General features: G+C 43.4%; 1 protein-coding gene across 2 annotated transcripts; it reads right to left on the reverse strand.

Annotated features, from left to right (window-relative positions):
- Nucleotides 1-208: 208 nt before the first annotated feature.
- Nucleotides 209-21,831, reverse strand: TSNAXIP1 (translin associated factor X interacting protein 1). 2 transcript variants are annotated; one of them, XM_055000287.1, is made up of 16 exons: nucleotides 21,781-21,831; nucleotides 16,638-16,725; nucleotides 15,604-15,701; nucleotides 14,241-14,370; nucleotides 13,282-13,375; nucleotides 12,604-12,800; nucleotides 11,689-11,824; nucleotides 11,291-11,460; nucleotides 11,026-11,185; nucleotides 10,064-10,194; nucleotides 7,620-7,748; nucleotides 6,800-6,961; nucleotides 5,312-5,421; nucleotides 3,338-3,461; nucleotides 1,349-1,452; nucleotides 209-1,023 (listed from the first exon to the last, which is right to left on the reverse strand). In XM_055000287.1, the coding sequence occupies exons 1-16, from the start codon at nucleotides 21,807-21,809 to the stop codon at nucleotides 777-779; spliced, it is 2,109 nt and encodes a 702-aa protein (XP_054856262.1). In that variant the 5' UTR covers nucleotides 21,810-21,831; the 3' UTR covers nucleotides 209-776. The 2 variants fall into 2 exon arrangements, with proteins under 2 accessions (XP_054856262.1, XP_054856263.1); XM_055000288.1 differs by lacking the exons at nucleotides 14,241-14,370; nucleotides 16,638-16,725; nucleotides 21,781-21,831 and having other exon boundaries at nucleotides 15,604-15,661.
- Between the last annotated feature and the right edge of the window lie 857 nt (nucleotides 21,832-22,688).

Genomic DNA, 22,688 nt, shown 5'->3' on the forward strand with positions numbered 1-22,688 from the left:
TGGGGTACGACGAAGTAGCCTAGAGGGCAATTATTTAGGGTTTAATTTTTAATGCCACTATCTCCAGCCTGCAAGTAATACTGTTAATTGTTGTGTTACATGCCCTAACCTCGTACTTGCTCAAAAGTTTCAAAAACACACTGTGAGCTCTTCTGTTTTTTTACCAGACCAAGGCTAAGTTCAGCATGAATACTCTTGTTTGCTGTCAGAAAGAAATGGAACAGTTTTATTTACATTTGCGGACTTCCCAACAGGGGACGCGAATGAGTCTTCTAAATCTGTCTGTTGCAAAAGTTTCTTTCAACATCTAATTTAAGTGACTGGTTCTTGGTAAGGGTTTCTTAATGTGATCTCTTAGGAAGTCCATAGTTGTAGTGGGTTGTATGTGTGCCAGTATGAACTTCTAGCCTGTGTCAGAATGAAACTCAACCTCTCCTAAAATATAACTCGTATAACCTGAGGTTGGTTAGATTAATGTGTTGCTTTGGGGAAACAATATGGTCTGAATGAGATGCTCATGGTTACAAAAAAAACCAAACACATAGATGATGGAGAACCTTATAGTAGACCCTGGTTTTGTAGAGTCATCTGATGTTCTACTAGGAGGGGTTGATGATCTGGGATTATTGCTACGGCCTGCAGCACCAACAAAGAAATGTTACAGCTTTGGGGCAAATTATCATCCGAGGGGCTTTTCAAGGCAGTATTTTAGATCAATGTCCCATAAAATTTACTGTTCAGGTAAGCAGAGGGAGGGAAGTAAAGGAGGACACAGGTCAGTTGATAGACTCTGTTTCTTCTGCCGTGGGCAGCACACTCCTTGCTTCTGAAAGGTATCCTTGCCGTCTGAGGTCTAAGGTCGCAAGCCTCTGCATCACCATATCTACAGGCAGTGAGAAAGCAGAATCCAGTTGCTCTCTGGAAGTTTGGAAAACTTGGACGAGGTATGACTCCACGATTTGTTCAATCAAACCAGGATCAGCTATATAGAAAGCTGCCCTCAGGTCATCTGGCCTCACTTCCCTGTGTGTAAAAAAGACAAACCAGTTAGTGGTAGATGCTGATGTGTAAGGAAGTCTTCTGTTAGACTGCTCTCATACTCGGAAGTGCCCTGCCTTTCTTGGATTTGTTCCTTCTGGTTTTTCCAGATCATTTATCCAGAACTACCTCATCCTCACCTCCATATGCAACTGCGAACAGATGAAGGTAAGAAAAAAAACACTTCGTGTTTTACGGAGAAGCAGATGAAATGTATTGCTGCTTTGGCTAACTGTCGGGTGGGCGTGGGGAGCAAATGACTAATACCAGGATGAAAGATTTCAGGGTTCTATTTAGTTCAAATACTCACATGTTTCCCAGTTCAGCACGCAGGTCTCGCAGATAGGCCTGTCTCTCATTGAGATACTGATCTTTTATCTTCAAAACCAGGGGTTCTGGCCTCCCCTCCTCATCCTACAAGAGCATAAAGTCTGTTGTGACGACGTCTGTTTAGCATTACAAGGCCAAGTGTATGGTGGTGGGTCATGAGTGGGACAGCCCTTGATTGGTTCCCCAGACTTTGAGTTTACATTTGAAATCATTTACCAACTATGCAACCAAATATATTGTATATTTATTGATGTGCAAATGTCAGCTGCTATATGTAGGGTCTACATTATGTGCAGTGAGGACATGGGTGGTGGAACATCGATCCCATATAAGAAACAAAATCATAACAGTGCCCCCGGTGCAGTATTTTCTGGAAGTTAACCATGATCCTGAAAATTTTAAGTTCTTGGAGCTTGAGAAATATGAACTCGGTTCTTATACTAGGGGTGATATACAGAAGAAGCTTCTCCAAAGAGAAGCATTCTGAATTTTTAAGTTAAAAATTTACACCCTTCCCCATGGGTTAAATCAAACAACAGAATTGTCTTGTTTCCTGTAATTCATATCTAACATCACAATTGCTTTTGTTTCAGTGTAATTTGTAACTCTCCTGTGATGTCTGTAGGTTTACAATATTTATTCATAATACTTATTCTAATGGTTGGCTCCTTGTAAAATCTGCCACCTTTGAAGATTTAGATGTCATGTAACATCTCGTATGTTTAACATCCTCCCTTTTAAATTGGTGTTGATTACGGTTTCTTTAAGGAATAGTGTAGAAGAGTTGTGCAGCTGCATTCCATGGGCTTTTTGCCTGAGATAAATTTTGTAAGTAACATTCATTTCCTCACCAACATTTGAGATTTTGAGCACATGTCAACATAGAAAACTTCATTGTTTAGTTTGGAAGAAATACTTATTCTTGATTGTATGTTTGGTGAGTGTCTTTTATGCTGATACTTGTCACTTTCATGCTGCATTAGAAATGATTTGTGACATTAGAAAGTTTGTAATTCTTTGAAGATGCTCTGCCAGTTTCCTTTACTGGGACTGAAATGCCAAAATGTGGGCAGCAACCAGAAGCCCCATCTCACTTGCGACACTACGCAGACTGATTTATTCTACTCATAATCATAGGTCTTCATTAATTATCCCTTGAGTCTCGATTGGGACTGTTTGCCTATGATACTGTGCAGACTGTGATTTATGTATTCAAGTTATCTTTTGATACTGGACTAATTGTTGTATTTTTGTATTGATACAAATAATTAACATACCTCTAGTATTTTGAATATACTATTTTGCATTTGGTCTTTATTTGGGAAGCGCTGTATATAGCAGGGTTGCGCCGAGCTGTAACTTGTTCGTCAAGTGTTCTTCTGAGCAGGCACACATGGAAACTGCACATGCGCTAGCCTGCACACGTGCAGTTCCATGTGGGACTGCAGAGAAGACATGACGATGAACATAATGGTTCTTTTTGTTCCCTTGCAGTTGAAATAAAGGCCTGGTTTTCACTGTGTTTGCTGAGTCTCCTCGTGCTGAGTTTAGATTGTAAATTTCTTGGACCAGTGACCTATCTTCTGTTCTGAAGAGCCATGATTGTTGATTGTGCCGGTAATGTTGAGCAAGATTCGGGTCCAGTAGTGCCTTAAGGACCAACTAGATTTCCAGGGTATGAGCGTTCACGAGTCAGAACCCCCCTTTGTCAAATATGAGAAGATACGAAGGGAGCTCTGACTCAAGAAAGCTCATAACTTGAAAATCTAGTTGATCCTTAAGGTGCTACTGAACCCGAATCTTGTTCTACTATGACAGACCAACGCATCTACTCACCTGGAACTGTTGGTAATGTTATTTCTGCAAGATCACCTGCAGGCACTAACCTCTCCCCGGGGCAGCTCTGATGAAGAACGAACTGCAGCTCTGCTCAGGCAACAAACGTGCCTGCATAAGGATCGATACCTACCTCCAAGAATAAGAGCCTGTAGAGAATGAACTCCTCTGGAGTTTCTGGCCTGTATCCTGCTGCCTCTACTAACTCCTGGATCTGTTCTTCAGACTTTAAGGGAAAAGCTGCCTTTACAGCAAAGCTGTAACAGAGGAGAGAAAACGCTTCAGCCTTCGGGTAGGTCTTGCAAGCAACGTGCCTTGTACTATCGTACAGGTCCAGGGTAATGGAACTGTTTGTCATGTTTGGCATACGTGTGGCTGAAAGAGACTGGGGCATCTAATACATTCAGCAAAGGGCTGCTGTTAAATATGACCTTGTAAGAAAGTTGGAAGGTCCCGAAGTTTAGCATCTTGTTGCCCATTGATGCTAACTGATGCTTCATGAGGCTCTCAGTCAGCAGCCTCTCTTGCTGCTGCCACCTCTGCCCATCCGAGAATGACCAGGGGTGAGTTACCGTATCTGCACTACATTTATATCCTGTCTTTGGCCACATGTGCCTTGTTAAAATTAACTGGGGGGTGTCTAGTGCAGCACTCACTTCTTTGCCTTCACAGGTGCTCACTGGAGGTGTGCAACAACAACAAAAAACCCACCTGTATTATTCAGATCCAAGTATACCATAAATTTGGCTCCAAAAATACTGGGAAAGTATTCAGAATTCTGAATATATTTGGAATGTTTAATCATTATTCCCTGTGTGGGGCTGGAGGGACCATTTTTCAAGCAAATTATGCTAAACTTGCAGGGAACCTAGTCCTGCCTATCCACTCAAGCCCCCTCCCAAGTTTGATCCCTCCTCTGCTTGAAGCCAGCTGAGTGACCTTGGGTCAGCCACAGCTCTCTGAGTTCTCTCAGCCCCACCTACCTTACAGGGTGATTGTTGGGATAATAATGACATACTTTGTAAACTGCTCTGAGTGGGTGTTAAGTTGTCCTGAAGGGTAGTAGATAAATTGAATGTTGTTGTTAAGTGAATTGGGCCAAAGGGTCCAATTCTTCAGGATCCTGAACAAGCTGCTCCAAGCCACTTCCATTGTTTCCTATGCGGGGGAAAATGAAGTCTTCCTCCAAGACACTGGAAGCTTTAGCCAACAAACAACTATCTTTCCACCGGGCCTGTAAGACAGAGTTGTTCCGCCAGGCTTATGGCTGAGGCTGGGCCTCCGCTGGCTGGAGGATACAACATCTACCCCCCTCCCTATGAGAGCTGCCCACCACTGTTCTTAAGCTGCTGCTACGTTCAATTGTACTGTTGCATTATTTGTTATTAACTGTTTTGCCACCATCAGGAAAAAGAGTGCTGCTATTTTTTATATTTTTGCATGATGCTTTTAAATGTTTTATATGGAATGTTTTAAATGTTCTTAATGCTGTTATCCACCCTGAGCCTGCTTGCGGGGAGGGTGGAATACAAATACGATAAATAAAATAAACAGCAACCAATGACCAAAAGCTTCCCAATGCAAATAGAACCAATTTTGACCAGAGAATTCTAGCAGAATCAAACGGAAGTAAGAGACTGTTACAAGCCAAACAGAACCAGTGTCACTCAAAGATATGAGGCAGAACCTGGGACCAATGCAAGCCCAACAGAACTAATGTCAAATCAGAGGATCCCAGTATCCAAACTAACAAGCCAGTAATACCAAAGCAGCAGCCAGACCTGGCAATGGCATATGGCAAGCAAGCAACACTGACACAGATAAACACACAGTAATGCTGCCTTCCCCCCTTCTCCTGTTGCCTGGGAAGCCTGCAAAGGAGGGGAAACAAGCTGTTGCAACTTTTAAAATGCAATTACCAGATATTCCTGAACATATCCAGATATTTCAGTAATGTGAATACCAGTTTATCCAGCTATGTCTGAATATCCTGGATATACCTGAATAATTCTGAAGAATTTTGGGGGGGCTATATATTGGGTATTCCCAAGACTAATCACACACCCCTAGTGCTCACAAATTATTCTTCCCCAACCCAAACTCTTACATGAATTGTTCGCTGGTCAACTGGCCTGTATTTGCCGTGTCCGCATCAGTCAGTTCCTTTAACAGAGTGTTGAGTTGCTGGAGTTGGCTGTGGTATACCCCTTCATCAAGCTGTGATCACAAAAGCAGAATTAAATTAAAGCATCTTGCCCAGGGCTGAGTGTGGAATTGGAGGTGCCCACCCAAATGTGGCTCTTGAAACTTTCCAGTTCCACCCCTTCCAGATTTTGGCTTACAGGACGTTCAGTTTAATGGCAGTATTCTAGTGTTCGAGGCAGTTAGCCAGGATCAGCAGCAGCTAGACTCGATATGCAAATGAATACCTTGGGTAGCAGAAATCGTTAAGAGGATCAATCACTGCTGCATGTACCCCTCCTTCTATTTGCACATTAATCCCAAATATTTGTCCACTATGCACTTAGACCCAAACCGGTAAAACTTGATACTTTGACTGGGAGAGACTTTCTGGGCTGGCTTCCTCAAATGTAGTAGAAAAGAACAAGAGTCCAGAGGCACCTATAAGACTAACAAAGTTTGTGGTAAGTTATGAGCTTTCATGAGTCAAAGTTCACTTCTTCAGATACTTCAGCTCATACCCTACCACAAATTTTGTTAGTCTTTTAGGTGCTGCTGGACTCTTGCTCTTTTCTGTTGCTACAGACAGACTAACACGGCTACCTATCTTGATCTTCCTCAAATGTGGTTGTTCAAGTTCTTGCTATTGTACTGAAATGGAAAATGGAGTCATAGCCTCTTCTCATGTATGAATGGTCTGGTGGTGGTGGAGAGTGCCCTCAAGTCATAGCTGACTTATAGCAACCTCTGGTGGGGTTATCATGGCAAGAAACTGACAGAGGTGGTTTGCCATTGCCTGCCTCTGCAACCTGGGTCTTCGTTGGCTCTCCCATCCAATTACTAAGCAAACCTGACCCTGCTTAGCTTCTGAGATCAGACAAGATCAGGCTCACCTGGGCTATCCAGGTCAAGACATGAATGGTCTCGAGTAAGACCATTCATGCCATGCCTAGACTTAGATCAATAGCCTGACCTGGGGCCGTCTGGTTTGGCTTAAATAATGCTTTGGTCATACCCCAGATATTGTGGCAGAATAACAACAGTGTGCATCCCTGTGGTTCTGCACACCTCAGTGGGACTTAGATTCATGCCAATGTGCCTGGTTTGGGCTGCACGGCTGTACTTGTAAGCCCACTGTCAAGGAGGCAAGGATTAATTGGACTTACAAATAAACATGTTGAGGGCCGAATTGTAACCTTTTTTGTTATTCATTTTGAGAATATCTGATCTAACCCACCAGCCAGGCAAGGAGAAGGAAAGCTATTTACCATAGCTGCAAGAAATGGAAGGGAATATTCGTGGCTCTCCCTTCTCTATTTCATTCTCACAAAAACCACTCTGTTATGTTGAGAAACAACCCCTATTCCCCATCCTTCTTTAGTACATCTAGACAAGTAGGAGGTAAACAGCTCACGTTTCCAGTCAGTATGTTAAAAAATAAGGACATGGCATCGTTGGACCGATAGAGCTTCATGGCTTCGTAGGTAGTATACGTCCAGTCAAAAGCAAGCGTGTCACCGTACCTCCTCTGGAAGTAGTTGAGGAAGAACTCCGGCAGGTTGGATCGCTTTCCTTTCTGCAAAAAAGGCAGCAGTTACAGGAAGAGGTCTCAGCCACTGGGATCACACTTTGGAGCTGGACTTTGAATCACAAGCTGTTCTCCCCTCTAGCTCCCCACCCCCCACAAGTAATTGCAGAAGTCAGGGAACAATTAACTGCTAATAAACTCTTTTGAAGTTCAGTAAGCAGATGCCCAGGCATTGGATTGCCAGTTGTCAGGGTTTGACCCGAAGTTTCAAGGTTTGAGCTTAGTTATCAAGTTGTATGGAAGAACTAGTGAGGAACCAGAATTAAAGGGTGTGGGGTCTCTTCTGTCAAACTTGAGGGCATCGGCCATTTACTCCATCTCCAGACTCTCTTGCCTGGCCCTCTACATCCTAGTAGGAACCACTAGATCCTCCATCCTCCTCTACAGGTACAGCTTCAAGGCTCAGCTTCCTTAGTCTTGCAGTCAGAACCGCAGGAGAGGGGTGTGTGTGTGGGAGAGAGTGTGTGTGGGAGAGAGAAAGAGAGAGATTGATTTATGTGCTTCTTCACAATGGACTACCTAGTTTATAGCCATAGAAGATTCTGCTTCTGTGCAGAAATTACCCCTGACACAGAGTCCTTGTTATCCTTTCATTATTCCCACCCTCAGCCACTTAACCATAATAGACAGGCTGCAGAACAGAGACCTGTTGGTCTAGTACAATCTTTTCTCTCCAGATTTCCCTTAGGAGGGACACAACCTCCTTCTTGCTCAACTTCTTGTTTCGAACCTGACCGTCGTACCTCAGGAATATAGGGATTTTGTCACTTTTTCCCTAGGGAACAGAAAGCATTATCAAATCCTGGGTAAAATCGAGCAAACCTCAATAAGACTTGCTTTTTCTTTCTTTCTTATCCCATCTTTTGGATTCACAATGTAGTTAAGATAACTTAAACATCACAAAACAGACAATATACAGAGCAGAACGAAGACCAATAAACGGAGCATAAATCTGAAGGAACAAGCATCCTTGAAAGATGGCTTGCTTGCCATTACAATTTCCCTTGCCATACAATGCCACAACAGCATGCCCTATTTCATGGTGGACTGACTTCAGCCTTACACAGTCCACTTACTGTTTTGCTTTTTACTTGAATCTTCATAATGCCATGATGGATTTTAATCAGAAGCACAGTAACTCTTAATCATTAAAGGCATAACTAATCTGTGTTGAGAACAGGGCTTTTTGGGGCCAAAATGCTATGGAACAGCGTTCTGGCACCTCCTGAAAGTAATCACATGTCCAGTGACCTCACCCCCTGATCCTGTTTCCTCCTGTGTGCAGCCCAAGGCATCCAGCTCTTTAATTTTGGGCAAAGAGCAACACTTTTCTTGCTGCTTGCAAGTGGCAAGAAAAGTGTTGCTTTCAAAGCCCAGCCGCTTTTCAGCTGATGGGAGATCTTCCATCAGCTGAAAAAAAAGCAGCTGGGCATTTGAAAGCAGCAGCACTTTTCTCCCCTCACAAGAAAAGTGTTGCTGCTTTCAAAGCCAGCAGCTTTTTTCACTGACAGGAGGGGGATTCCCCTCCCATCAACTGAAAAAAGCTGTTTTAAAATGCCAGCAACTTTTTCAGCTGAGGGGAGAGGGAGGAGGGACCTCCTTCTCCCCTCAGCTGAAAAAAACAGAGGGGCATTTGAAAGTAGCAACACTTTTGTCAGGAAAGAAAAGTGTTGCTGCTTTCAAAACTGGCAGCTTTTTCAGCTGAGGGGAGAGGGAGGACGGACCCCCCCTCCCCCTCAGCTGAAAAAAGCAGTGGGGCATTTGAAAGCAGCAACTTTTCTTCCGTGTGTTTCTCCCTAGAGAGTTCCACCACCTCTTTTCCCAGAAAAAAAGCCCTGGTTGAGAGATTCTGCATATCCATTCTTGTGCCTAGTCAGGCCAGCTCAAAGCCTACCTAGGACTTCATTCTTCATTACAGTCCTAGCAACCAGCAGGTGTTACGTGGTCTAGTGTGGCCCACATTCTACAGCACACATTCAGGTCATGGGAAATGAACAGGAAGCTCAGCCAATGCCAGGTGTGAGCAGAGGGAGCTCATAAACATTCCCCTGAATGCCATATCCATGAATTCTCTGCAATTAACAGGTAGGCCTTGGAAGCAGGTTGCTTTCTCAGCTCTATATGTTTATTTAAAAACATGTTTGCTGTTGAGACGAGACATGTTATCTCCACAGACACAAATTCACAGTTTTCAGCACTGCAAAACCAAGCATCTGTGATGGTCAAAATAGAAAAAATACCCAGAATATTCTTACAGAAGTCTCTGGGAGAGCATGACATTGGGTCCCTAATGAATGAATGAATGGAGTTAATGTATAACTTTTTAAAAACATTGTATGAATATACAGTCTTATGCTACATAAGTAATCCTTATATCATGATGAAAACCTTTGGGCTATAATGTATCTTAAACGGAAAACTATCTTTCAATAGATTCCCCCCCCAAAAAAAGCATTTTATCAAAATCGAATTTAAATTTTAAAAATCCAATTTTAAAAAATCATTGATTTTTATCCACACTGTTTGGAAGACGAGTCACTTGTGGCAAGCATTCCCTGAAAACAGGAAGTTCTGAAACCCATGGATCTGGGAGGCAAGAATGGATTCCCTTTTACTCGTCATTCTATGGATAAGAGATTTTCACAGCATTGGTTGGGAGGTCTGGCACTTTGAAGAAACATACCCTAAAAAACTAAGCTACTTTATCTGTCTTTCTAGCAGCAATGCAGAATGAGAAACAGTAAGGACCATGCTAAAATGTGACATTTGGACATTCGTTAACTGCTCCTGTTCCCCGCCCCCTCCAGGCTCAGTAACAGCTGCAGCAGGGAGATCTGTATGGGGTTGTGGCACAGAGGGAAAGGCGTTTATCACTTTACCACTTAAGCCTGCCTCCTCCCCCATGGGTGCTACTTCCTCCATGTGCAGGGTATCCATGTGTACTGGTAGGTATGATAGGGTGGGGACTAAACCCAGGTCTGAGCTGATAGATACCCCAAGCCCCATTAAGCCTGAACAAAAATTAGTGGGAGATCTGTTCCTGTCTTAAGGGGAAAATCTCACTGGAAGCCACAACTGCCTCAGCCATACCAGTGGTACGAAGGTCTCCCTCTCTCTCAGCATCATTGCGCCAAGGTCTTCCAGAAGCACATCCACCAGCTGGTCACTAGTCTTGCCTTCGGACAGAGCATTCCAGCGCTCAGAGCCACCAGCAATCACCTCTGCAACAATATCCAGAAGATGGAAGCTATCACACAAGGTGGAGCTGTAGCAAGATGCTGGTTCTCCCCCCTCCCTTGCCAGTTCAATTAGAAAAGTCACACAGCAGGGCCATCCACAGGCAGGCTGAAGGCCTCTGTCTACTTGGGAGACTCCCTGATTATGCAAAAAAAAATTTAGTTGGTAAATCAATAGGGGTGGGAGTAAACCAATCCAGTGTTGACAGAGCATGTTCTAGTGATGATCAGCAGATGCTGAAACCAAAAAAGAATGTCAGGATTCCACTGATTTCGATAGGACTTTACGGTACAGGGAAAGGCCCTAGTACACTTGATTCAGTGGATCTTAAATGAACTTTTCTTTTGGTGTGCAAACTTGAGGTTTCAGGATATGCTGGAGTTCAAAGGGTGTACCTTTGTGTTTCATGCAACTCCCTGTCCTTCCTTCCTCATTTTGCTTTATATCCCTTTTTTCATCCATCTCTCTCGTGCTCGTTCCTTGCCTCAAAGGCTTAGATCCCAATTAGCATTTCCATGGGTGCACAGACTTCTGCTTGCGGAGGCAGGAAAATTGCACTCTGGGAGCAGAAGTTCTTGCGCCTGTGGGAATGCTTGCTGGAATCTAACACATTGTCTCAAATCCTGCTAATACTCAACTATTAAGTGATGCAAAATAAACCAGTGCAGCATCTACAGACATGCTCTATACAGTATATTTTGAGTACAGAAGTTGAGTTTAGTTCACAGGTTCTGAATGCAAGGATCCTTGGATATGCGTTGCAACACCCTTCCTTCGACGAAACAGAGACACAGACCAGCAAGCGTGAGAGATACCTGCACATTTATCCCACTCTGGACGAGGAGTGGAATTGCGTTGGACGTTGATAAGTTCATTATAGAACTGGTCTCGCTCCTCTGCTATCTGCCTGTGAACCTCCAGCATTGTGTTGTATTCTTCTTGGAGATCTTTAAAGTCTGCCTGAAGAACTGTCATCTGAAAGGCAACACCGATACCTAGCAGGGCGACTGATGGCCCTGTGTGTGGCTTCACCACACAAACACAGAGTCCAACATCTGGTAAGCACCAACGCTGAGGTACCTGTTCTATCAACTCGTTATATTTTTGTTCTTGAGATTCAAAGTCTCTTCTGGGCACCACGTCCCCATAGTTGGCTTTCATGGTGTTCAGCTCTATTTGGGCTTTGGTAAGGTCTCGCCGTGCTGTCTTTAAAGCGAGCGTTAATGTTATTGGATCTTCTCCCTTCTCATCTGTAAAAGGAAATGATTAGTTCAAAGGTTTGTAGCCTGTCTTTCAGGGATATGCTCTTGAGGCAGCTGATAAAAACATTTTTTTTAAAAAAGCAGTGTAACAAAATACCTAAAATTATGCCAAGAAAGAGCAGCATCCAGCAACCCCGCAAAGTACAAAAATGACCACATAGCCTTCATTCTGCTTTATCCTGAAGCTCTTTTTGGTTGGACAATCACATTAACTACCTTGGACTTTGGTGAACTTCATTTCCTCCCTCAGTCGGTACATTTCGTTGAGATCCAGCAGCAACAGTTTGCGGGCATCACGCTCGTTCAGGTAACGGAGGTTCTCCTCCGCAACCGTCTTCCGTAGTTTATTCACCTTTGCAAAGCAAGAAAGGAGAGGCCCTGATTTGTAGGCCCTGACAAACTTTCTTTGCAAGCTCAGCAGCAGAAGCAAATACTGCACTGCCACCCCTTGATGAGCCTAGGTAAGTTGACAACAAGCAAGGAGTGGTAGCGGCTTAGGTTTAGCAGTCCCAAACGTCTGATGGAAAGCTTCGGCCTGGCTACAACTGCCTCTCTCTCCTGTTCCCAGTACAAAACATGACCATATGTGAAGCTGCCTTCTACTGAATCAGACCCACTGGTCTACCAAGGTCAGTGTCGCCTACTCAGACTGGTAGCAGCTCTCCAGGGTCAGGTTACGGATCTTTCACATGACCTTTTCCTGATCCTTTTAACTGGAGATGCTGGAAATTGAACCTGGGACACCAAGCAGATGCTCTGCCACTTAGTCAGGGCCCCTCTCCAACCAGACAGGGGAATACCGCATTGACATCTAGAGAGTTACAAGGAAGGCTTTGAAGGGAAGCGAAGGGCCTGGGCTTGACGAGAGGTGGCAATTGCATTAGCTGAAGGGCAAGATCACTACCGGAAGCTGCCTTATACTGAGTCAGACCGCTGCTTATCAAGGTCTGCATTGCTTAATCTGCCTGGCAGCAGCTCTCGAAGGTCTCATGCTACGGTCTTTCCCATAATCTACTGCCTGATGCTTTTAATTGGAGATGCTGAGGGTTGAACCTGGGACCTGCCTACAAAGCAGATGCTGGCTCTAACTGCTTTATGGTGTGGACAGATGGGGAGGGGAGGGGATCTCACCTGGATCTCCAGAGAGCATGTATCTTCCTTCATTTGGTCGATGAGCTTTAGCAGGTGGATTCTCTCCTCCTTCAGTCGCACTATTTCAACTTTCTCTTGCTCCTGGTAGGCCAGGATCTTCTGAGTGCATTGGTCAGAGGCCGTGACCAACAAGGCATTCACCGACTCCAAAGAGTAGATTTTCTCCTTCAGATGTGCTAGAGGGAGGGTCAAATGCAAATCCCCAGAGACGTTCTCTTCCAGAGTTGGAGTAAAAATACCCCTTTCAGCTTACAAGGAAGATGTTAGGCCACAAGGTTTTCTTCCTTTCTGGTTATTTTTGCTCGGGGAAACCCTGCCTTAGAACTCTTGTGCCCACACAACTGCCCGTTCTCTAAGAAGATTAAGTGAGATCCTAACCATGTTTACTCAGAAGCAAGTTTCCTTAGGTTCAGTGGAAGGTTTGTTTGGAGCAATGGACTGTAAAAGAAAGCCAGTATGGTGTAATAGCTATATTACATTATCACTGAGATCTGGGTTCAAATTTTCCCTTTTGATTAAAACAGGCAAGAAGTGAATGATCTGGGATTAGAATCTTCCAGGGCTGTGAAGGAATGTGGAAGGATCAATGAGAGAACAGGGTATTTAACTCATTCAGAACTAACGTTACAAGTGGTATGACAGCATCAAGGTTCTTACCTATAGTTGTTTCATATTCTTTCTTGATGGACGCCAACAAGGGCTTGTAGGTTCTAAATTCTTCCATGAAGAACTCAAATACTTCTCTATAAGGCTAAAAGAAAGAAAGAATCCAATACTGCTACCAAGCCTGTTGGTATGTTGGCACTTTTTAAACATCCAGGCCTGATGTACTTCCACTGCATTTCCAAAATGGATGTGACTTTTCCTGCTCCTACTACAAGACTGCATGTACAATATGTGAAGACACTGGCTGGGATCCAGCCAGCTTTTTCTCTCAATCTCATCCAGTTCTCCTATTTACTGCAGCATGGATTTTGTTTATGTAGACCGCATGGTCTTCAGCATAGACTTTTGTGTGGTCAAAAGGGACTCCTTTCCAAACTACTATTAACTTCTACAACAGCAGAAATTAGAGAAGAGAGGCAGGATATGCCATATTCTACTTTGCTGATAGATTTTTTTTGTTGGGGTCTTGTTTTGTTCATTGTTCGTGGTGTTATTGTTTTTATTACAAGTTACTGGGTGGACGGTCATGGCTGAAAAACAGGCCTTGACAAATTTTCTCTGGCTCTAACAGGTAGCCCAAAAACTTACGGGCCAGACTACTAAGGGCTTTGTGTTCTAATTGTTCTAATTATTGCTATCAATGAAATTATTTAAATAAACAACAATGTCCCACTTTACATCTCTACAGGTTTACAATCATAACAACAGAAGAAGACTCCTGCTGCATCTGACCAGTAGTCTTACTAGTCCAGTATCCTGTTTTATGCAACACCTAAACCAGTTGCCGGGGGTGGGGGGGGGGAGACTAACCAACAGGACATAGAGGCCAAGGCCTCCCTCTGATGCTACTTCTTAGCACTGGTTTTTAGAGGTTTAACACATCAAAATATGGAGGTTCCCTTTAGTCCTCACTCCTCAGTGTCCCTGTAAGAGTTGCTTAGTCCTTGGACCTGTAGTCTAAGTTCCTGAACTCTCCCTCTCGTAAGATCCAGAGATTGCAGCTCTATCCGGAGGTGGGATTCCAACATTTCAAGGTAGCGTGGCTTTGAAGAGGGAAGGCCTAGGTCACATCTCCTTCTGCTGTAGAAAGAGGGGAAAATTAAATTCTACCCTTCAACTCAGAAAACACACTTCACATTTAGATGTCCTTCCCTCTTTATTCTTTGGCCTGTTCTAACTTTTCCACTCTGTTTTTACGGTTTGATCTACTGCAGCTTTTCTTTGGGAATGGCACTGTCTGCTGCTGTTTAACTTTTTATGATGTGATTTATTTTTATTGGCATGCATTTTTAATTATCTTGGGGATCCACCTTGGGAGTTTTTAACTGAAAATATGGAATACGAAATTTTAAATACATAGAGGCCATCGTTTATTATTGCATAAGATTTCTCTTTCAAAATATCTACAGTCCCAAATATAACTTCAATATATCTTTCAGGGTTGCCAACTTCCTGGGTAGGCGCAGAGTTCTTCTCTATTACAGTTTAATCTCCAGACTGCAGAGACTAGCATCTCCTGAAGGAAATTACATCTTTTGAGGATGGACTCTATGGCATCAGATCTCTCCTCAGCAACCTTTCCGGGCAGTATCCCTAAATCTCCAGTTCCCAACCATAATACCCTTGGAGGTATGATTGTTAAAGGGGAGATGATAAACGTGTTTGGTGGATGTGTCCAGTTAGAGCACATTTTTAGCAGCTAATTCTTAGATAGCTTAGCAAGCTTTTACTTATTATGATTTCTTTAGATTGAGAAGTAATCCTTTTATTATCTTAGATAAAATTAAGAACAATATTATTGATTGAAACCAGCAAAAATTTTAGAAATTTTATTAGAAACAAGTTCAGTCATACCCAGTACTTGGTAAAAATATGGGACAGGAATAATACAGCCAATTTGACATAATGGATCAGGTTTTGGGAAGACATAAAGCTGTGTAGATCCAACTCTATGTATTTTGTTTTAACTGGTATTTTGGTACTGGTTAGCCACTGAGCCAAGCCTGAATCAAAAACCAGGGCCCTTTTCACACTGCTTACCTGCTCCTGGAACATTGCAAAATATCTCGCAAAACCCACGGAAGATAGCATCTTCTCGCGAGACATCGCACAAAACTCTCGCGAGAAGACGCCATCTTTCACGGGTTTTGCGCGATATTTCGCAATGTTCCGGGAGCAGGTAAGCAGTGTGAAAAGGGCCCAGGGCAGTCAAATCAAAATGTTTTCTCTGTGTGAAAAAGCTCAAAGCTTCCCTCTCCACCCCACCCAGTCCAGAAGGAGCAACTATCATATGCAAGTGAAGTTTATATGTACCTTTTCCATTCAGGGCGAGCGCAAGGTTTCCGTTGGAACAGGACGGTGTGGCTTGGTGTGTATGCAGGCCAGGAGGACAGATTACTGCTAGAGCGTTCCTGATGGGATCAAAAGGAAAGTGACAGACAACATGTCCTGACAGCAGTGGGTAAGTATTCATTCACGCTACTGAAAAAAACTGAGCGAAATGCAGCTGCCAACACAGACAGCAAACCTAAGCAAGGCCAACCCAATGGTGCTTCCTCCTCTGAAAGTGTTCTTAGGATTGTACTGCAAATATGCTTTTAAGGGGTTCTTCTTCATGCCATTTAAACAGTACCTCTGATCTTCTTCTTGAATGTATTGCAACTGTTTTTTAAAAACAAAATTCCTTCTAAATGTCTTTTTCCCTCTCACTATGGAATGTCCTTCTCCCATTTTTTAATGCTCAGCACTTTATGTTCAAAATGCTGTCCCTATGAGTTAGAATATAGGAAGAAAATAAATGCAACAGATCATTTGTTTTGTTGCCCCGCATAGTTTGACTCAGTTGCTTGAGTTATTTAGAACTATCAACACTGTTGTGGGCATCTGGGTATGTGGGCTTAGCTCATGCCTGCTTTTCAACCATACTAGTCTGGATTCTGTGGATTATAGATCAAGGTGTCTGTCTCTGCCCAGCAGTCCAACTCACCAGGTGCCCTAATTTCCAGAAATCTGACGTAAGTCAGCACCATTTCTCTATTTTAAATGTATAGCCTTCTTTGCCCAAAAGCTATAAGGAGACCAACATGTGTGAACCCAACATGTGTGAACTGTGTGAACTCAATCCCTAGCCACCCTGGGGAAAGGTCCACAAACCCCTAGTTACCAATGATGCCGTTCCATTAGGCCGCACAGAGCCCCAGATTTGGCACAGAGCATCTCTACTGCCTAGACTTGCAGCTTCCGTGGCTTTCCAGACATGTGACCTGCAATGACTGACAAGCTGCCCCGATCAGATGGCATCAGCTCTGCTAACGGGCTGTGCCTCTGCCTTGAAACATCCCACTCACCAAAGTTGCTGCCTTGTTCTGAAATCTCTTCTGATTAATAATGCTTTCTTTGTAACTTAAATTCTCTGCAGATTCAAAGAACGATACCCTGGCCAAGAGAGAGAAAGAAGAAATTACTTACTGCTGGGAAGTTTCTTGATGCCCAGGGAGCTACATTTAGCTCACCACCCACCCCATCTCTTTCTTTTGTTTCAAAGGAATGGCAGTTTACATAAAGGGTCCAGATACTGGAAGGAGGCTCTTTAGTTGTATCCCTGTGCTTGAAAACACACAGTGCACTACAGTCAGCAAAGAAATTCTCAATAGACATGTTAGGATACTGCTAAGAAAAGAGTGAGATTCAGGTCCATTAACACTTTTTTGGGGCCCAGTTGCACTTTAAAGACCAACTAGATTTCTAGGTTATGAACTTTCGAGAGAGCTCCTTTTGTTATATACAAGGAGTGGAAAAAGGAAGGAGTCCTTATAATCCAGGCAGAGAGTGGGAGGGGTATTATAAATCTCCGATTTTACTGTATTACACCAGATAGCGAAATTTTGTGCTCTGGTCGTTAAAGCCCATTAGAGCCTAGGCCTCCATTTCAGTTGCTTGCTTAGAACTATGCTGACTTCCTGGTTTTTACAAATTTTGATAGATATTAGGAAATTATGTTTTTAAATTGTATATACTTATATGCTTCATGTTTCAAATGGTTGTAAAATGTGCACTTAAATTTTATGGTTAACGTACTGGCCAAGTGCTGTAATAATAAATTACTTACTTACTTACTTACTTACTGGGTATTATAAATTAGAATGTCAGGAAGCTAGCTACAATATATGTTGTAGTTAGCTTGATAGAGCCTGGATGCAAAGTTCAGAAAAATAGCAAGAAAAATCCTATGTCCCAATTCAGCTCTGGGGGATTTGTTGAAAAGTTTATATATTGGATGGCCTAGTGCAGGGGGCCTCCAAAAGTTATCTCACCAGCTATCAGAAGCTTGCCAGCTGTGGCTCAGGCATAATCTTACAAGATTCCTGAAAAGACCTGCTCTAGATTTTTTTTGGGAGGGGGGACCTTTTATTTCATAGAATTTTTATCTGTGTGGCTTAGCTCATAGTAGGTGGGGATAGCATTGGATATTTTCCATTACTCAGAAGTAGCTCTCATTAAAGAAAGTTTGCCATGGATTTATTTGGACACTCACATGTGTGTGTATTAGTATGGGATTAGCTGGTCATTGAGATGAGCAGGAATTTTTTGGAGTCAGTCTCTTCTTATGAGAGAGTCCTTTCTTTTCTTCCTTCATGCTGTATCAGGAAGCTTAAGCTTATTTAAATAGACTTGCAAAACTCGCGCGAGGAAACGCGATATTTCGCATTTTCCCCGTCGCGATCCGGAAGAGGGCGGCATGGAGCGATTTAAGGTTAGTCGTCTGGAATCGGCCTTGATAAGGCTCTAACTAAGGAGGAAAGTATGAAGCAAGCAGTAATGCTGGGCTGGCCAAGTTCGGAATCAGAGTGGACTCACACCAAGTTCTGGCAGACACTTGGTGCAACTCACACCAGAATTAGGGTTGTTTATTTGAAAATAAAGAAATAAGTAAACACTTGTGTCTTTGTTTGCCATTTTTAAAAGGTTTTAAATACATAGATTTTTTTTTAATGAGATGAACTGGAAAAGTTGGCAATCATCTGGGCAGCGTTCATCTGAACCCTAGCTGATGTAGGGTACACTGGGATATTGGTGGGGCTCAGCACCTTGTGGCACAATCTGGTGCAGAAAAGAAATAAATAAGGTGCCACAGATGTAATTCTCATTACTCTCATTTGCTAAAGGAAGCTAAACTGAAGGATAGCTTGGGATTCTTTAAGTCAGGGTTGGCTAACCTTTTGTTGTTGTTGTTGTTTTAAGTTTACAGTTAATGTGGTATATTAACTATAAAGTTAAAACAACAACAACAAAAAGGTTGGCTGCCCCGAGCTAGGGAATCCCAAACCATCTTTTGGTTTTGCTTCCTTTTGACTTCACAGGAAAATGTAGCAAAATGTGAGTTTTGCTAATGGCATTTGAGCAGAAAGATGAGTGGCCGGGGCGGGGGGGGGGGTGGAGTTCTTTATTTTGCACAACTCCAAATGCACCTATCCTGGATACCTGTTCCCCGACAATATCCTTGGCTGTCCCTACCTTCTCCTCTTCTATCATTTCAACAACAATCTTTTAAAATGCATTTATTTATACTTTGCCTTTCCTACAATTGGAACCCAAAGTTTCTTACGATATCATTCTTTCCTCCTCTATTTTATCCTCACAACAAAACCCCTGTGAGGTAGATTAGTTTGAGAAAGAAGGGCTGGCTCAAAGTCACCCAGCCAGCTTTCACAGCAGAGTGGGGATTCAAACCTGTGTGCCTCCATGCCAACCCTACTAAGCAGGGATTTGAACCCAAGCCTTGCTAGTTCTAGGATAACCCTCTAACTAGTACACTACACTGGCTTTCCAAATGGGCCAGTAAATAAACACATCCATTCAACTGCAGTGGATGAGTGCCGCCAGGGTACCTATCTTGTTTCTTGTAATTCCAACAATTAATTTTCATTGCTTTTCTAGATTTTTAATTTTAATACCTTTTTCCAATATCATGACTGGATGGCCTGTAATAATAAGAAGGAAAAAAATTATATGATGACCAAAAGGCATCTCTGAGCCTTTCCTGCCTGCCAGTTTAAACAGGGAGGATGAGTTTCTAAACAATAGTAGACAATAAAAGGGAAGCGGAGAAGGTGCAGAATGTTGCCGCTCCTTTACTCTCAGGAGCTAGACAGAGCATGCATATTACTGGCATTTAGCAGTCACTCCATTGGCTGTCCTTCAGTTACTGGGCTCAATTCAAAGTCAGGGCTATCACATTCAAAGCCCTTCATGGCCTTGGCCCCTCATATCTGTGCAACCACCTCTCCCCCTACATCCCACCGTGGCAGCTTCGATCATCTGAACAGGGCCTTCTGCAGACACCACCCTGCAGTTGGGCAAAATCAACAGCTGCCCGTACACATGCTTTCTCTGTGGCTTGCTTGTGTGCCCAGATTATAGAAATAGAGATGCCCTGGCAAGGTCAGGAAGTATACACTATGCTACTGGGTACTGTCTGCTGATGTAGTTATGCACCTACTAGGAAGTTTCCATGATGTTCAACATGCTATGTTAATTGGTTATGCTTTGTTTCATAAAAATTGCATCGCTGTGCTCTGCTTTATGCTTGTTTACAAATTTTCTGCGACCATACCCTATTGTATCTGCTCACTGAATGTCCTGTTGTTCACTATTGCATTTTGCTCAATTAATGTCCTAGCTGTTGATTATATTTTATTTCACTTGCTCTGTGTAATCTGCCTTGGGTCTCGGTGAGAAAAGTGGTCAATAAATAAATAATTTTTTAGAAACACCGCCAGTCAGCCACACACTAATTGTTCATTGCATTGCACTTATCCCCTGCACTTAACTCCTTATCCCCAAAGAGGAATCAAGTCCACTGCATTGCATTTCCCCCCCTGAAATTGCTACCCCAAGTGTGAAAACATGTCAATACTTGAAAAGCCTTGTTCAGTAAAACAAAAGAGGTGAAAATCACAATACTCAGCTTTTTTAGACTAGTTCCTTCTTTGGGGATCCTTTTGCACTTTTTGTCATTGTAACATGAGCCCTAGAAACTTGCTTTTAAAACAAACTTAAATGTAGCAGAGACTATTAGATAATAACAGGAAAAAATAGTAAAATAAAATCTTAATCTCCCTTCAATGCAAGCATCAGGGAAAGCTACGCCAACCGAATTTCAGTCCAAACATTTACTGGGTTTTTTTCTTGCACCCTTTGATCTACAAACTCCATTGCAGTTTACTCAGAAGTAAATCCTACTATGAGAATTAATTCCAAATAGACATGTATAAGATCTCAGCCTTTGTTTTCAATTTAAAGCCAGATTCTAAACACATTTGCCTGGAATTATGTCCTACCAGGTCTCCCTGAAATTTCTTTGGCTTTCTGCTGGAGCCTATTTTCAGTTATGATGCTCGTGGAAACTGAAGAAATAATCAAGAATAAAATACGTCAAAGCATGTGCAAAATGAACGCAAGCAAGCCATGAGTCCTGCAGCAACGTAAAGACCAACCATCTTATTGTAGCATAAATTTGCGTGGGCTTGAGTACTTTGGACAAAGTGGAATCAAGTCCACAACAATTTACACTACAATAAATTAGCTAGTCTTCTAGGATGTTTTTGCTGCAAAAGACACTACTACCCAGCAAGAATCAGAAAACGAGGGCCCTGCATCTAGCCCAGCACATTGTTTTCCGCAATACCCGACTAGATATTCCCAAAAGCAGGAGCAAAATTCTGCTCCTCCCCCCAGCAACTGCTGTATATTTAGAGGTATACTGCTTCTGAATCTGGAAGTTCCATTAAGCCATCTTGCCTAATAAACCTATCCTCATCCATGAATTTGTCGAATTCCTTTTGAAAGCCACGTAAGCTCGTGGTCATCACAAGAGCATTTTCCATCGATCCACAATACCAGGATCAATGGAGTAGGCCTAGGGTTGCCAACCTCCAGGTACAACCCTGAGATCTCCCAGAATTACTACTGATCTCCAGACGACAGAGATCGGCTCCCCTGGAGAAAATGGCTGATTTGGAGGGTGGATTTTATGGCATCATAACATCCTTCCCCAGTCTTTTCCGTCTCTAGGCTCTACCCCCAAATCTCTAAGAATTTCCCAAATCTCTAAGAATTTCCCAGAGCGGGTGGCCCTATCTGGGAGTAAGCCTCATAGGGCGCAATTAGGGTTGCCAGCCTCCAGATAGTAGCTGGAGATCTCCCGGAATTGCAACTGGTCTCCTGGCCACAGAGATCAGTTCACCTGGAGAAAATGGCTACTTGGGGGTGGGGTGGGGGACCCTATGGAATTATGCCATGCCAAGATCCTTCCCTCCCTAAACCCCACTTTCTCCAGGTTTCACCCAGCAGATCTCCAGGAATTTCCCAACTTGGAGCTGGCAACCATAGGCGCAGTGGGGCTTAGTCCCGAGGAAACGGGCTTGGGCTAGGGGCTGCAGCTTCAGGCGGACATATTCAGAAAGCCCTTCTCCCTCCCTCGCTCCTCACCGGAAAAGAGACGAGGTGGCCCTGTCCATGGCAGCCCGCTGACTAGGAGGCCGCGACTGTTGACATCCGGTCTCCATGGCAACGCTCGCGGCCTGCTGTCTAGAACGAAGCCTCAGCGGCCTCTAGAGGCAAGCGAGGAGTTTGCCAGGCGACGGGTCTTTTACGCACGGGTTGCGGGAAGAGGGGTGGGCGGCTTAATGGGGATACCCAAGCCCCAGAAGAGGGGCTGGACTTGGGTCTTTCTGTGGGGCACGCTTGGGAGCTACACAGAGCTGCCTGGAGGATTGCTTAAGTGAAAGAGATGCAATTAGGCTTGCCAAATAAGGAAATTCCTGAAGATTTGGGGGCACAGTTGAGGGAGGGGAGGGAGCTCATGGGTGATAGGCTTCTATAACATCATCCTCCACACCTGCCATTTTCTCCAGGGGAATTAATAACTGTGGTCTGGAGATCAGCTGTAATTATGGGAGCTCTCCAGTCCCCACCTGGCTGGAAGTTTTATTTATTTATTTATTTACTCTCATACATAGTCTGCCTTTCTCACTTAGACTCAAGGTGGATTACATAGTGTGAGGTTAGTACTATCAGTATCAAGGACATTTCCATAAACATTGCCATAGGGTAAATAAATACAAGTTTATAAAGACAGCATTAGCAAGGATCCAATACAGAGTTGGAGAAATGCTGAAACGGAACATAAGCAATTCTAGGACTGATATTAGACAATACGAAGCACAGGGAGTATACAGGATTAAAGCAACAGATAATACGTTGGCAACTCTAGAGATGCTACAAGGGATGGCCCATCCTGAGGCATTCTATCCAAAAGAGAAAAGGGTAGCTTTTTCCACCAAAGCGACACTACTGCCTGTTGGGAACGCGGCCCATTGGCAGCCAGGTTGGCTTGT

Source organism: Eublepharis macularius, chromosome 16 (assembly GCF_028583425.1).
Source record: "Eublepharis macularius isolate TG4126 chromosome 16, MPM_Emac_v1.0, whole genome shotgun sequence".
NCBI classification, from domain to species: domain Eukaryota; kingdom Metazoa; phylum Chordata; class Lepidosauria; order Squamata; family Eublepharidae; genus Eublepharis; species Eublepharis macularius.